Source organism: Tarenaya hassleriana, unplaced genomic scaffold (genome assembly GCF_000463585.1).
Source record: "Tarenaya hassleriana unplaced genomic scaffold, ASM46358v1 Cleome20, whole genome shotgun sequence".
NCBI classification, from domain to species: domain Eukaryota; kingdom Viridiplantae; phylum Streptophyta; class Magnoliopsida; order Brassicales; family Cleomaceae; genus Tarenaya; species Tarenaya hassleriana.
The window spans coordinates 1,223,561-1,239,129 of record NW_010965373.1 but is presented as its reverse complement, the minus strand read 5'-3'; the positions used below and the strand labels follow the sequence as shown (position 1 = coordinate 1,239,129).

At 40.9% G+C, this 15,569-nt stretch overlaps 4 protein-coding genes across 6 annotated transcripts; 3 read left to right on the top strand and 1 right to left on the bottom strand.

The window, feature by feature from the left end:
* Positions 1-479: 479 nt before the first annotated feature.
* On the bottom strand, positions 480-4,458 carry LOC104813674 (pentatricopeptide repeat-containing protein At4g39530). 2 transcript variants are annotated; one of them, XR_002024225.1, is made up of 3 exons: positions 1,266-4,458; positions 1,082-1,135; positions 480-998 (listed from the first exon to the last, which is right to left on the bottom strand). XR_002024225.1 is itself a non-coding variant. In XM_019202574.1 (2 exons), the coding sequence occupies exon 1, from the start codon at positions 3,952-3,954 to the stop codon at positions 1,399-1,401; it is 2,556 nt and encodes an 851-aa protein (XP_019058119.1). In that variant the 5' UTR covers positions 3,955-4,458; the 3' UTR covers positions 1,217-1,282; positions 1,364-1,398. The 2 variants fall into 2 exon arrangements, 1 of the variants encoding a protein (XP_019058119.1); XM_019202574.1 differs by lacking the exons at positions 480-998; positions 1,082-1,135 and having other exon boundaries at positions 1,217-1,282; positions 1,364-4,458.
* Positions 4,459-6,329: 1,871 nt separating this feature from the next.
* Positions 6,330-8,384, top strand: LOC104813673. The gene has a single exon (XM_010541361.1). The coding sequence runs from the start codon at positions 6,330-6,332 to the stop codon at positions 8,346-8,348; it is 2,019 nt and encodes a 672-aa protein (XP_010539663.1). The 3' UTR covers positions 8,349-8,384.
* A 1,073-nt stretch (positions 8,385-9,457) lies between these two features.
* Positions 9,458-10,594, top strand: LOC104813672 (proline-rich receptor-like protein kinase PERK10). The gene has a single exon (XM_010541360.2). It carries the CDS (start codon positions 9,630-9,632, stop codon positions 10,302-10,304), a length of 675 nt encoding a protein of 224 aa, XP_010539662.1. The 5' UTR covers positions 9,458-9,629; the 3' UTR covers positions 10,305-10,594.
* Positions 10,595-10,847: 253 nt separating this feature from the next.
* On the top strand, positions 10,848-13,299 carry LOC104813671 (proteasome subunit beta type-3-A-like). Of its 2 annotated transcripts, XM_010541358.2 has the most exons (7): positions 10,848-10,966; positions 11,065-11,246; positions 11,371-11,478; positions 11,712-11,801; positions 12,172-12,256; positions 12,766-12,860; positions 13,019-13,299. In XM_010541358.2, the coding sequence occupies exons 1-7, from the start codon at positions 10,961-10,963 to the stop codon at positions 13,065-13,067; spliced, it is 615 nt and encodes a 204-aa protein (XP_010539660.1). In that variant the 5' UTR covers positions 10,848-10,960; the 3' UTR covers positions 13,068-13,299. The 2 variants fall into 2 exon arrangements, with proteins under 2 accessions (XP_010539660.1, XP_010539661.1); XM_010541359.1 differs by lacking the exon at positions 10,848-10,966 and having other exon boundaries at positions 11,059-11,246.
* Positions 13,300-15,569: the final 2,270 nt, after the last annotated feature.

The following is a 15,569-nucleotide window of genomic DNA, read 5'->3' as shown; positions in this document are numbered from 1 at the left end:
GGATACCCGACCCGTGTCCAGTCCTATCCGACCCCATGCCCGGTCTGGGTCTACTCGAATCATGTTTTATTCAGATTACTGCGTACAATGTATATATTATCATTACAATTGATGGACATTCTGATTGGATTGGAGCATGTGAACAAATATCTATAAACAATACCACTTTCCTTTTTGCTATACCAAAAAAAAAATCGTTCTTTAAAAATATAATCCTTATTTTGATTCTTTTTTTATTATGTTTTTAATTTTGTTAAAAATATAGATATATTCAATTTTAATTCAATCCTTCTTAAAAGATACAAATATTTATTTTATTTTTTACTATCTTCATTTTGCTCCAATTAAATTAATATTCAATTAATTTAATCTTATAAAAAATTGTATTCAATCAATTTTAAATCAGATTTGATTCAAATAAAATTGCTTGTATCATCAGATAAGATTTTGTACCATCTAGGAATCCAAATGAAGATTTTGTAAGATTTGATTCAAATAATCTTACAAAGATTTTGTTCCACCACAATATATCTATATATACACACAGACATACATACATTCACTTGCATCGCATATATCATCTTTTTGCTCTTCCTAAATATTTTGTTAGTAAAACAACACAAGAAGAAAACAGACAATGAGGAAGGCCTTGCTGATCGCAACGGTGGTTTTGGTCCTAAGCGCATGTGTTCTTCTACCGGTCTCAGCAGAGGACACGTGGCAGCCAGGGCGGCTCTCCGGGGAAATTCCGGTCGCTGATGCAACGAAGCCTCCATCGGCACCATCCCCGAGGGGCAACCCCCTCAGCACCATCCTCTTGACTGCTCCTGAGCCGGAGGCCAGCGAACCGATTCTCTAAGGACCTCAACTCTTGTTTCTTTTATTGTGACAAAAAAAAAAGCATATCTAGCCAATATTCAAATATATTTATATTTTTATTTTACAAGAATAAAATAAAACTCATCTTCAGTTCAACCATTGAGCCTCCCTTCTCAGAGCTACAAAAAAGGATTTCAACGACTAAATAACTCGAGTTCATGAAACTGGAAGAAAAAAAAAACATTTGACACATGGATTTTACCTTGACAAAACCCAGATGATGCACCGTAAATTTGTTCTCCTTAATCCTTGCCATCTGCAATTATAAAAAAAAAACAAGATTATAGATTATCCAGAAGAAGAAAAAGCATATCGTTCCTCAAAATCTGGAACTTGCCTCAAAGTTATGAACAGAAGGATTGAAGCAGGAGGGTTTGTCTCAGCACCTTGTATTGCATTCACTCTTAGTGCAATGAACACAAAAAAAAAAACACTGATTAACACAGGATTTGTGTGTAATTACGGATCAAGAGCTGAAGACAACCTCCTTCGCATTAGCCCCTTTCAGACAGAACTCACTCAACCATCCAATGGAATCAAAGCAGCTTCCAGCAGATAACTAGCACCTTTAATTTGCACGAACAAATCGTCTAGCACTCTGTAAATCTGGTCCGCCTTGCTGTGAGATTTGTCTCTTGACAAAAAGGCATGCGTCTCATTATTTATCTCAATCCAACTTCTTCCAGGTTCTTTCACCACGCCCTCAGACTTCATTCTCTCTCTTATCTTTTTCACATCAGCCCACTTGCCTTTGGATGCATACATGTTGGAAAGTTGAATAAACGATCCGCTGTCTGTTGGGTCAGACGAAATCGCCATTTCTGCCGCATGTTCCGCCAGTTCGATGTTTCCCACAGTCACGCATACACTCAGCAAGCTCCTCCATATCGTTGCAGCTGGTCTCGTGGGCATTGCCTCGATAAACTCCTTTGCCTCGTTTAACCTACCAGCACGGCCTAGAAGAGATACTATACAAGCATAGTGCTCAGTTCCCGGGTCAATGCCAAGTCGGAGCATCGACTCAAAGTGCTTGAGCCCGTCTTCGACGAGCCCAGCATGGCTACACGCCGAAAGAATTTCCACAAATGTGATGTAATTGGGTTCTATTCCCTCATTCATCATTCTTTCCAGCACCTGGAGAGCTTTTCGGCCTTCTCCGTGGTTCGCATATGATGATATGACAGAATTCCAACAAACAGCATCTCTAGATGCTGCTGAAGTAAACGCCTTGTAAGCCTCTTCAGGACTTCCACATTTGGAATACATATCAACCACGGCATTTGTAAGGTTAGATTCTAGGCCTGTCTTAATGAGTTGGCAATGTAACTCTTGACCCAATCGGAGGCTTGCCAAGTTGCTGGCTGCTGTAAACAGAGCAGCAAAAGTAAATTCATCGGGTTTTTCACCTGATAACTGCAACTCAGCATACAGTTTGAATGCTTCCTCGTTCTCTGATTGCTGGAAATAACCTGTAAACATTGCGTTCCAGACAACTATGTCTTTCTCTTTCATCTCCTCAAACACAAGCCTGGAATCCTTGATGCAAGAGCACTTTGAGTAAGCATCAATTAAGGCACTCCCGACAAAGATATCAAAGCATACCCCATACTTGAACATCAGCCCATGGAGTTGCTCGTTTAGCTCTAGGTTTGACAAAGAAGCCGAAGCACCCAGAAGACTGACAAAGGTCAATGGCATAGGCTGAACAGATCTGAACCTCATATCGCGAAAAATATTCAACACCTCAGATAGCTCCCCATGCCTTGAGTAACCTTCAATCATCGCATTAAAGAAAACCACGTGACGGTCAGTTGCAAGATTGAAAACTTTTCTGGCATCAATCAAAGAATCACATTTTGCATACATGTCTATCAAGCTGTTTCTCACATAGCTATCTGTTTCAAGATTGGATTTGATAGTGTAAACATGCACTTTTCTACCATATTGTAGATCCCGAATTGAGGCACAAGATGTGAGTATGCTAGAGCAAGCAAACATATCAGGCTTTAGACCAAACAATGACATCTGAGAAAACAATTCTTTAGCTTTCTCATGAAGTGAGTTCTGCATGTAACCAGACAGCATTGTGGTCCAAGAAATGATATTTTTAGTCACCATTCCATCGAAAAGCTTTCGAGCAGCTGTGACTTTGGCGCACTTCACATATAAATCTATAATCACATTCATCAGAGAGACATCCATCTCGTGTCTGTGTCTTATGACATATGCATGGATCTGCTTCCCGCCTTCCACAAACTTGAGCATTGAGCATGCACTCAAACCGGTTGAAAGGATAAATCCATCGGGAACGATGTTACTTTCCCTTACCTGATAGAACAACTGCAAAGAAACCTCGCTTCTTCCCCTTTTAGCACACCCGCTGATCAGTGTTGTCCAAGTCACAGTCGATTTCTCCGGTAAAGCATCAAAAACAAGCATTGCCGAATCAATATCATCTTCCATCAGATAAAAATCAATCAATGAGGTACCAACATAAAGATCTCGGTCAAAACCACGCTTAACAACAAAACCATGCATTTGAAACCCAAGTGAACGTTCACTGCCATCCAACCGCGAGCAAGCACGAATAACACTCGACAAAATGTATTCGTTTGGATTGTACTTCCGCATTCTCGAAAATGCCGAGAACGCTACCAAAGCCTCCTCATAAAATTCATGCTGGGTACACGCAGAAATCATGGTAGACCAAGTAACCAAGTTTCTATCAGGCATTCGGCCGAACAGCTTACGCACAGAACCGATGTCATCAGCTTTGGAGTACACATTCATTAAAATATTACCCAGATACGTATCCGATTCAAAACCCAAAGCTAAAATCTGACCATGAACCTTCTTGTAATACGACAATGGATCATCTGTCACAGATAGCTGCAAGAATTGGGCAAATTCACGCCTTCTTGCCCGAGTTTCTGGAGAAGAAAAGACTGAGTCTAGAGATTTCAAGAGAGGTGAAGCTAAGGAGGATGAATTGTACAAATACACCGCCTCTTCACTCTTCCGAAGATTTTTCAAGCCATTCTTTAGCTTAGACAAACAGTAGCCTTGGTTTCTCATTCTACTGTAAGTGCATGCGGCGTAATCAGCGTTCGCTCCTTATTACGTGTGTAACACTCTGCAGCCTGTCTGAAACAGACGAGGAATGCAGAATCTAAGGAACAAAAACACGGAAAACAGTTCCACTACTAGACATCAGAACATAACCCTGATGACGAATTTGTCAGCTTCAAAGTTCAAACCCAGTTTCGAGACATCGTAAGTTAACTGGTTCAGGTTAGCTTCGTCGGCTTCAAACCCAGGCTCAAATCCATCTACTTCTACGTTTCCCCTGATGAATTAGGGTTAGGGGCTTAGACATAGAATCAAACCCTCGTCGAAATCTTATGCAATGCCACGGAGACATATAGCTTTTTTGAGATGCAGAGAAGAAAGATGCGAATGAAGCTTATGGAGACAGGAGGAGAATCAACGTAGACCGACAGAGACTGGACTGCGCACGAGATTTCGGCGGAGATCGCACCAACATAGCTTCGCCGGAGGCACATATTTTGTCCGGCAGAGTTTCTCCGGCGGTTTGACAGCAAACCCTAATTGAAGCGAAATTAATTAGTTATGACACATTGGGCCGACTTTACGAAAGAAGAGCAGATTGGGCTGATTGTATATACGACTCAATAGGCCCAAGTGCAATTCAACCGAGCTTAACCATTTGTAAGTAAAAATATATTAAAATCTTAATATCTTATAAATATATATTTGGTTCCGAAAACCCATGGAATATTGCCAAATCTTATTAATTTATATATTATTTTCAGATTTATCTATATTTTATTTAAGGGCCAATGGTAAAAAAAATTCTGAACTTTGTGTATTTGATAAATAAATACACAAACTTTCATTTTGGTAATAAAATATACCAAATTTTATATTGTTAGCCTAAATCTCCACAAACAAACAGTAACAACATAAAAAAAATAACGAAACTATCAACACATCATGTACAGTTAGTTATATATAAATATCATATCATTTGTTTAATAAAACCATGTCATTAATTATATTTAATAAATTTATTATTAACCTTGTTTAGTGATTTTGTTTTTTTATGTTCAAAACATAATATATATATGAAAAGTGAAATCCTTAAAATGCAAATATATTATGTTTTGAATATCAAAAAACAAAATCACTAAACAAGTTTTATAATAAATTCACTAATCATATATATTATGTTTTGAACTTAAAAAAAAAAATCACTAAACAAGATTAATAATAAATTCACTAAACATAATGGGTTTATTAAACAAATAATATAATATTTATATATAATTGTACATAACGTATTAATAGTTTCGTTATTTTTTTGACGTCGTTATTCTTCGTGGAGGTTTGCGCATATAAAAATTGGTGTATTTTATTATTAAAATAAAAGTTTGTGTATTTATTTGTCAAAATTCTATGTTTTTTTTCTACATTGTCCCTTTATTTAATTGTTATACTTTAGGCCGCAAGAGAACCCAAAAGAAGACGTTAATTAGCAAATAAATAGGTGAAAAGAAAAATAGCAAAGAAACCAAAATTGATCGTATTGAAAATCGTGACGTATCAAGAATAATATCCAATGTGAGGGAATATTATTAAAAAAAACAATATCATTGATATATGTATATATATATATATATATTAAAATTTGAATATTTGAGAGATATACTAAATATAGGGTGTGAATGCGAAGGCGCGGGGGAGGGCATGACCCCGACAACGAAGAGGGTGCAGATTGACTAAATATGAAATTGACTGTTTTATTTAATTGCAAAATCATCATATATGGAAATCAGATTATCTTAATGTGATGCCTGTTTTGAACAATGCCATATATTCGTTAACAAAAAAAAAAAAACAATGCCATATATTATGAGATTAATATATATTCTGTAGCTTCCATATACTGTAATATGTTACCTTTATTTATCATCTCGTACCAACTATGAAAATCCAAAAAAGAATCTCAAAACTTAATATTCTTTATCGCAGTCGATATTATAATTGGTAACAAAACAAATCATCCTAATAATCTTGATCGCAATCTGGATTATATTCGGCAATAAAACAAAATTATGAATCGTAATTGTGGTACCATTGATTATGATAACGTTATGGTTGATATAATAATATATATGCTTGTCATCAATCAGGACAAATATATTTTTTTTTTGTTAAAAAATCAGGGCAAATATCATTCGACATACCATGTTAACCAATGCCACGTGTACATATCATCACTCCCACCTCTCAAACAAATGAATGTGTATATATAAGGAACGTGCATGCATGCACGTAGATGTACCAGTCACGAAATACAAAGCATGAAAACCGCTCTCGTTATCTTCTTCTTCCTCCTCCTCGATTTGCTCCACCACGGGGCACCGGCAATGGCGGAGACTCAGGCTTCGAGTGGCGGCCAGAGCATCGTGTTCACGACGCTTGGGAGGCCGTCCTACGAGTTCGATATCTTCACGCTCCCCACGCGCCACCGCAGTCCGCCATCGGATTCCGGCGAGCTCAGGATCACCGATGGAGTACCCGTTAATTTCAACGGCCATTTCGCTTATCCGTCTGCGGCGCTTATCTCTCTTCTACCCAACAACAGTGGGATCCAACCACATGACCAATCTTATATGCATCTCATATACATCACCGAGAGAAACGGCACGTCGAGCGTATACTACGACGCTGTTTCGGGGGATCATCAAGTGACGAGCCGGCTCCAGGTGCCGGTGATATCCGGCGCCAACCGTCTGAGTGGTATGGCCGTAAATTCGATGAAAGATAAGCCCAGTTTGGCTGGGGACTACCTGGTCTACGTGTCGACTCACGAGGTCCAGAGTAAGCCGATGACGAGCTGGGCCGCTGTCTACTCCACCGAGTTACGGACCGGGTCAACTCGGAGACTGACACCGCCGGGAATCGCTGATTTTAGCCCCGCGGTTTCTCCCTCCGGGAACTGGACCGCCGTGGCTTCGTACGGAGAGAGGGGTTGGAACGGTGAATTGGAGGAACTCAGTACCGATATCTACGTTTTCCTGACTCGGGACGGGACTCAGCGAGTCAAGGTGGTGGAACACGGAGGATGGCCGTGTTGGGTCGACGAGTCAACTCTGTATTTCCACAGAAGAAGCGAGGAAGACGGATGGATGAGCGTGTACCGGGCGATTCTACCGAAGAATGGATCGATCTCCACCGAGTCAGTAACGATTCAGAGAGTCACACCACCGGGTATCCACGCTTTCACACCCGCTACGTCGCCCAACAACCACGACTTCATCGCGGTTGCCACTCGGAGACCCGGCTCGGATATCCGCCACGTGGAACTGTTCGACCTGAAAAGGAACGATTTCATCGAGTTGACTCGTCTGGTGTCGCCAAAGAGTCACCATTTCAACCCGTTCCTCTCCCCTGATTCGACACGGGTCGGATACCACAGTTGCAGAGGGGAGGCCAACGGACAGACAAGGCCTTCGTTTCTCCTCGAGAACATCAAATCATCATCGCCCGACCTTTCTCTCTTCAGAATCGAAGGTGGGTTCCCGTCGTTTTCGTCGGCCGGTGACCGTATCGCATTCGTCACATACACTGGTGTCTTCGTCGTGAACTCTGACGCTACAAATCCACGCCAAATCTTTGGAAAAATGACATTTTCGACGGCTTGGGACCCGATTCGACCCGGAACAGTGTACACGAGTTCAGGTCCGATCTTAGCATCAGTGAAAACCCAGGTCGATATCATCGCCATTGACGTTGATGCCGTCGACCAATCAAAGGCGGTGAGAAATCTGACCACGAACGGTCAAAACAACGCATTTCCATGGCCATCGCCCGACGGAAAACGGATAGTTTTCCGCTCTAGTATGTCCGGCAACAAGAACCTCTACATAATGGACGCCGAGAAAGGCGAAACCGGTGGTTTATTCCGGTTAACCGATGGCGCGTGGAATGACACGATGTGTAGTTGGTCACCGGACGGAGACTGGATCGCGTTTGCGTCGAATCGAGAGAACCCGGGTACGGAATCGTTCGGGCTGTTCTTGATCCACCCGAACGGTACCGGTTTGAGGAAGTTAACCGAAACCGGTTTAGGCAGGATGTCGAATCACCCGGTTTTCAGCCCCGACGGGAAAACCGTAGCGTTCACGTCGAATTACGCCGCGATCTCGGCGGAGCCAATCTCAAACCCGGATATCGCGATTTCAGCTGGCGAGATCTTCACCGTTAAATTGGACGGCTCAGATCTGAGTAGAGTGACGCACAATTCCTACATGGATGGGACTCCAATATGGGCTCCCAAGTTCATCCAGCCTGCTGACGTGGCATGGCCCAAGAGAACTAGGCCTAGTTGCACATTCCAAGATTGTCAGTGGCTGAAAAAGCCTCTTACGGCCCACAAAATTTGATGATAACAATTTTAGCATGGTGGGATCATAGATAAGATAAGATTGACACATACGTATTAATCTCTATCTAATAATAACAGATCATTTCCTATCCGCAATTTTTATCGAAATGAGTATATGATAAAAAAAAGTGTATTTCATTTGATTCCTTGGACTATCATCTATTATGTACCCGTCTCCTCGACGAGCCCCATGAGAGAGAGAAGAGTATACAAGTAAAATGTATACAATACATACTTTGATTTTTCTTTGCCATCATGTATTGGCACAGTTTCGGACTTATTTGGTCGAGAAAGTTGGAAACTTTCCGAACCGATATGACATTTTGATGTTACCCTTTTGCATTTCATGTGGGGAAAAGTCCACCATGATTGCAAATTTTGAAATTTCAATCTCAAAATGGTTCCTTTATTTTCCCCCATTTCACGTCAGCGTGCTGCAAAAGGTCTTCGTACAGCACTTGATCTTTCGAAATCACTCTTTGTCTCTCTTTGGACCCTTGAAGACTCGGTGCTCATCGAATATGCTGAATTTATAAAATGTTAAAATTATATTAATGGTACCATATGGTTTTATTGTTGAAACAGTTTCCACGTATCTTCGTTAATGGCAACTTAAGTCAATTACTTAGTTACAACTTAATTACAAGAACAGATAATCTGTTAACTAACTGCTGTCTGCTGATTCTTGCAAGAACCAATGCCTTATGAAGACTTTTCCTCTATTATAATACTCTTTAAAAAAAGGAGAGAGATTTCAATTTTATATATGTATCTGTATAAGTCGACGTTATTTGTTTTTTCTACCATATGGTACGGCGGGCGGCGATGATAAATGAATATTATCAGAGGTTTTGTTTTCCTTTTTTTGGGATGGCAAATTTGTTAAGTTTGAATTTCTGTTTGTTTTGAGTTAATTTCTATAATTATAATATTTTCTTTTTGAAATTTGTAGTGACCATTTCATGATTGAGAGGGAGACGAATGTGTGGGCCAAAATTTGCTTGGTCAAACACGCAGATAAACCTCCCTAATCTCTCCCGCCACCAACTCCCATCTTCATGCCTCCAATCTCGCCTCCATCTCTCTCTCTCTCTCTCTCTCTCTCTCTCTCCCCCACTCACCTATACACACACACACACACACACACACACATATATATATATATATATATATATATTGTCTGCATATAAAAACATTAACTCGTTAATCTCAAGAAATCCGGAGTGTCCTCCTCCTCCTCCTTCTTCAGACAGTTTTTTAGTTGCAGAGAGCTCTGACGATGGCGATTGCAGATGATTCATTCAAGAGACCAGGAGCCGTTCCCTTCAGCTGGGAAATCCGACCAGGTGTCCCCAAGACCCAAACTTCCCAACCCGACAACCTTAATCCTCCCAAGAAACTCTCCCCTCTCCGCCTCAAGCCCTTATCTCAGCCTCTCCATCCTCCGCCGCCGCAAATTCAGCCGCCGTCTTCTTCCTTCATCGCCAATCGCCGGCCTCTCTCGCCGCTCGCTCCGCCGTCGTTCTCCACCCCGTCTCCGTCGCCATCGTCGCGGCTCAAACCGCCACCGGCTTCCGTGTTCTACTCCCCGGGTCCTCGGGCTATGTCGTTCCGATCCTCGCCGCGTGCCTTGTCCGAGCGTTGGCTGCTCCAACGCCCGAGGGTGATCCGATCCGGACCCGTACCCGGATCCGACTATGTCGTTGCAGGACCCGGGTGTTTCCCGACGCCTCTTTTCCGGTTAAAGAAGAGTCGGATCAGTGGCCGGAAAAAGACAGTGCCGAGGATGGAGCCTGAGTATGGGTCCGACATGGAGACGGCGTCGCCGTGGTCGATGTCGAGCCGGAGATCGATATCCCCGATGTGGGATTCGCCGAAATCGTCGTTCTCGTCGAACAGGTTCTCGCCCCGATTCCCCGGCGAAGCGGAATGGGTCGGGATTGGGCTCTTTTGACAAGCACCAATCTTCGTGATCGGTTCGTGATTTGGCTTCGTAGCCGTCCGACAACAAAAAGGTTTCAGTTCCTCGATGTTTGGAAAGAAAGCAAGATGATCAAGTTTTGTCTTTCCGTACTAGATTCGGGTGTCCAAAGATGAAGGAATCCAGAAACGTATAATGTAGAATTAAAAGTTTTTGTTCGTATGTATTGTTCTAAAGATGATGTTAGTATAAGCACAAGGAAGAAATATCCAATTTTTATATATACAAAGTCATTTTCAAATCACAAACTGTTCTTTTGACATCTCTGGAGGATGTTTTAAATTTTAATACTTGAAAATTCGCAATCTCTCATCACCATAATATTTTTCAAGAGAGTGAGACCGATGCAGCAACAAGCCAATTCGATTCCAGGGTGTTTACTGTAATTTCGAGTAGTTTACGGAGAAAATGCGAATTTATGAAAAAGAGGCTATAAATTGTCATTTCTCTTTTAAGCCCCACTAGTTCCAAAAATTGCACCTTTGGCTTGGATTTTCTTCCAAGCCATCGGGCATCGGTGACATTTACTTCACTGTTTTTTTCTCCTTTGTTGGTCTCTCTCTTCTGCTCTGATTTCTTCTCCGTTGGGAAAAACTCCAAATTCTTCTCCCAAAAACCCTAATTTCCCGATGTCGGTAAGTGATATCTCTCGGTTTCGTAGCTGTCGGGAATCCTTCTTCTGTTTTGTTATCGGCGATGACTTGATGTTGGTTTGAATGATACGGCGATGCAGATCTTCGAGTACAACGGAAGTGCCCTTGTGGCTATGGTGGGGAAGAACTGCTTCGCCATCGCCAGTGATCGGAGACTCGGTGTTCAGCTACAGACCATCGCCACCGATTTCCAGAGAATCTACAAGATCCACGACCGCGTCTTCATCGGCCTCTCCGGTCTCGCCACTGATGTCCAGACACTGTAAATTTTGTCGTGCAATCTTCTGCGAATTCCATTTTTCTAGGTTTTTCTTCTTCTATATTTAGTTTGCTTTTGTGAATTGACGAAATCTAGGGCTTCTTTTTTTGGGTGTCTTTGGTTGAAGGTACCAGCGACTCGTGTTTCGTCATAAGTTATACCAGCTTCGGGAGGAAAGAGACATGAAGCCTGAAACTTTCGCAAGCCTTGTCTCCGCCATTCTTTACGAGAAAAGGTCAGTGCTTGTTGTCTCTGTTTCCCATTTTTTGCTGTTTTTTTTTCTGATCAAGTTGTTTTTTTTTATAGGTTTATATAGTAAATCGATCATTTTAAGATGATATGAGGATTGCGTTGTTGCAACTTAGGTTTTGTCAAAGTATGGTTTTGATTATGGGTGGGACAGGAAGAGCAAATTCTTGTTCTGAAGCATGCTTTAGTAGGATGATTTAGTTGTCTGTTTTGTTTCAGATTTGGTCCTTACCTATGCCAACCTGTGATTGCTGGATTGGGAGATGATGATAAGCCCTTCATTTGCACCATGGATTCGATTGGAGCGAAGTACGTTTGCATCCCTTATTACCTATATTATTCGAGACATTATATCTCCTTTTACACATGTATGCCATCTACTTCGGTTAGTAAGTATAATCCCAACACTTGTTAGTTTAGCCAGAATTGTCTGTGGTTGGGTTCGTTTCTTTTTCCTGTCCCGTGCCTCCTGTGTCGAATCATAGTTGTGTTGCAGCCTGTGTTTGTCTATTGTATGAGTTGCTGCTAACAGCTGGCGTTTTCCTGGACATAACAGTTGCAAGATCGCTGTGATACTTCTTTTGTTATTTACTTGACATGAATAGTGAAATGCTAAGTCATTCTTCGGACATGATGTTGTTTCAGCCCATCGTTAATACTTGATTTGGTCTGAATGTAGGGAGCTGGCTAAAGATTTTGTAGTTTCTGGAACTGCTTCTGAATCACTTTACGGAGCCTGTGAAGCAATGTACAAACCGGATATGGTTTGTCCCTTCTAATACTTTATCATTCTCCTATTTTTCTTGCTGGTTCACTTGAATGCAAAGGCTTGTGCATAGATAATTGCTGGTCCATGGTAGTATCTGGAGCTTAAGGGCTAGGGTTCAAAATATAAATAAGCAGCATCTTTTCATTTGAAAGGTGTACATCTTAGCACTGGAGCTGTTTGGTATTTGTGCATGTGCTTATAATATATACCTGATTCTATAATTCTCTCTTGGATCACCCCTTTTGGCCTATGAATGAGATGACCCGAAACTCAGGTGATCTAAATGATGACTTTTCAATATATTGTGCTGAGTACATTATACTGAATGGTCATTATAACTTGTTGTGCTGAGTGTATACTGAATGGATTCTCCCATAGCTACCGGTTTATCTTTTACGCATATATATATATATATATATATCATGCAATGATACACATGAATCAAGATTTCATCTGACTATTAACTATTTGCGTTGCATAACAAATTTGAAATGGGATGTTCAGGAACCCGAGGAATTGTTCGAGACAATCTCACAAGCACTTCTCTCATCGGTCGACCGTGACTGTTTGAGTGGCTGGGGAGGGCACGTCTACGTTGTGTAAGTTCCTGCTCTCATGGTTTTTCATCATTTCACATTTTTCCCTCGGAAGAAGATGCTTTTAAAAATCGGGTTTTTATACTTCAAAAACTAGTCAGCATTGGCAAAGTAGACATCCGGGTTTACATAACGCATTCCGTTTTGATATTGTCCACAAGAACGCCGACTGAAGTTGGGGAAAGAATCCTGAAGGGAAGGATGGATTGATCCGATCGTCAAGTATCATCTGCATGTATCCGAGTTTAGTGCATTTCGTTCGAATAGTTGTGGATTTCACTTTCGATCAGAACACTTCCTCCTCCGAGATTGTCACGTTGTGGATTCCGGGTAAGTCTGATGCAATCCCTGGATGTTTTACCTTTAAAAAAAAAACGAATGAAGAACATTACACATGCTTGTCACAATATTCTCTAAGAGTTTTTTTTTTTAATTAATGATCTCCATCGTTTCAAAGTTGAAGCCTTTAAATGTCCATTGTTGGCAATGCCATATTGTGAAAGAGACAAGAAAGTCAATTTGTCATAAGGGCAGTGACCATATCCACCGTTCGATTCGATCCATGGGCGGGGTCTTGGTATAAGATATCTATATTTGGCAATTTAATATGGCAACACTGTAATTTATGTTTTTCAATAATTAATGTTGAGCATAAGATATATGGGTCAGGGGAAATTGTATTGGGCCTTGATGGTCTTGGTCTTTACCGCGGGCTTGGGCTTCTCTAGTCTATCTGAATCTAGTCGTCGTATTGCCCACTTGGCCCGTTTAGCGCGATCCCATCTTTGTTATTTTTATCCCTTTCAATGTCATATATTCTTTTTTATATAATATTTTTATTATGATTGTAAATGATTTTTGTGTTTTTTTATTGTCCTTAAATAAAGATTTTCATACTCGTGGCTCGCGCGTGTGTTTTAAGCTATTTTTCCCAAGTGAGAGACAATGACTTAAAGAGGATGAATGTCGCCAAGTCCAGCTCGAGATCCGATTTTACTGCCTACGTCGTATTCGGACATCGTCGGTAACTGTCGGTCCCACAAATAGCAGTCTTATCCCTTTGATCAAACAGACAAATTCTCGAGATTTTCATTTCCCACAACTATTCTGATTCTAAACTTAGTTAAAATCCAATTCAGAGAGTAATTCATTTTCAGTGATTCGATTCATACGACTTATTGTAATGTGAATTTGGTTATAGAGCTAATATGCGTAAATAATATAGTGTTGTCTTATGCGATATTTTACTTAAAATATCACATTGAATATAATTCATATAATCACATTAAAATATATTGTGAATTAATAATTTAATCTTTAAAATTTGTGAGGTGTTCTGATTCACACATTTTGTGGATTAAAATTCATCGTTATGCCAAAACTGATAGAAAAAAACATAAATTCAAATACCTAGTATTTTTATGGTTTATTTGATCTTACCGTTATTATAAACAAATAAACATTTGGGCATTTCACTAATTTAACTGGATAAATTAAAATAAAAGGAAGATATTCCATGTCCATGTGAAATTAAATTCCTAAGGGTTTTTTCAAGAACTATGACATTTTGTGATAATATCAGCTACAATAAATAATGTATGCTGATATGAAGATTCATAAGCATCTTTTTCAAATTCCATAAATGTGGTTATATATATATGTGTGAAAAAAAGATAATGATATATATATGCGTGTGTGTGTATGTGTATGTGCTCTCTTTCTGTAATAACACTTGGACCTTATTCTCAAAAAAAAAAAAGTGCATGCATGCATGGACCAAAAATCGTGGATTCGGTCAAAATAAAATAAAAGCCGATTCGTAAAATATACATACCTACTTAATATTTAAAATATAAAATAATCGAATAAAAACTGTAGTGGATTATCGACTAGATCCTCACCGATTCTCTCCGACTCACGCTCGTGTGCAAGATCGAAAGAAGAAGACGACACAGAGAAGTTACGAGTTCAGCACCGAGCATAAAGCTCGGGCCTACGTCTCGGGAAGAGGAAGCCGCGTTTAGTAGCTAGGGTTACAACAGACCAGAACCGCCGGACACCGTAGAACGGCGCCGGAGAACCGAGCGGAGCTCGCCGGAACGAGAGACAGACTCTCGGCCGTAAAACACGAAGAAGCGTTCGAATGAGAGAGAGACGAAACGAAACCTAGGGTTACATTAAACAAACCCCGAAAAGACAGAAATGCCCCTCCGTCTAATTGAGACCCTCTGATTCGTCGGGAGGTTTCGAGAGCCTCCGCTTCCAATAGCGGATTTGCTGAAAACTCCACAAATCTCCACCTTCTTCTGCAAATCCCTGCAAAACCTGCAACCGGAAAACACCGAAGAAACCACGCCAACAACCCTAGCACGCTGTCGCTTCCCGTCTACTTCCATTAGTTAACTCTACCTCCCGACACATCCTAGGCGTATCAAACATGTCGTTCTAATAGAGTTCTTACCGAGCGTACCATAAGTACGTCTCAGCGTGATAAACAAATAAACACGCAAACCTAGTCTACCCAAAACGAGTGTCCCCGACACCTTCCGTTTTCCGAAGACTAGCTAAGACCTCGACTAGTTATGACTCTCTAGACCGTCTACATAACTCTCTCCGACGAAGTCTAAAACTTCACCTGTGCACCCTCGAGAGTTAACCCCGACATCTACCTGTCTCCCGAGTCTAACCCGACTACCCCGAGACTAACCTGAG

Bases quoted from the DNA above. Each gene is read 5' to 3' on its own strand.
- LOC104813674 (XM_019202574.1), bottom strand. From the start codon at position 3,954: ATGAGAAACCAAGGCTACTGTTTGTCTAAGCTAAAGAATGGCTTGAAA.
- LOC104813673 (XM_010541361.1), top strand. From the start codon at position 6,330: ATGGCGGAGACTCAGGCTTCGAGTGGCGGCCAGAGCATCGTGTTCACG.
- LOC104813672 (XM_010541360.2), top strand. From the start codon at position 9,630: ATGGCGATTGCAGATGATTCATTCAAGAGACCAGGAGCCGTTCCCTTC.
- LOC104813671 (XM_010541358.2), top strand. The intron at 12,257-12,765 runs GTTTGTCCCTTC...TGGGATGTTCAG, and splicing joins CAATGTACAAACCGGATATG to GAACCCGAGGAATTGTTCGA. The intron at 12,861-13,018 runs GTAAGTTCCTGC...ATTGTCCACAAG, and splicing joins GGAGGGCACGTCTACGTTGT to AACGCCGACTGAAGTTGGGG.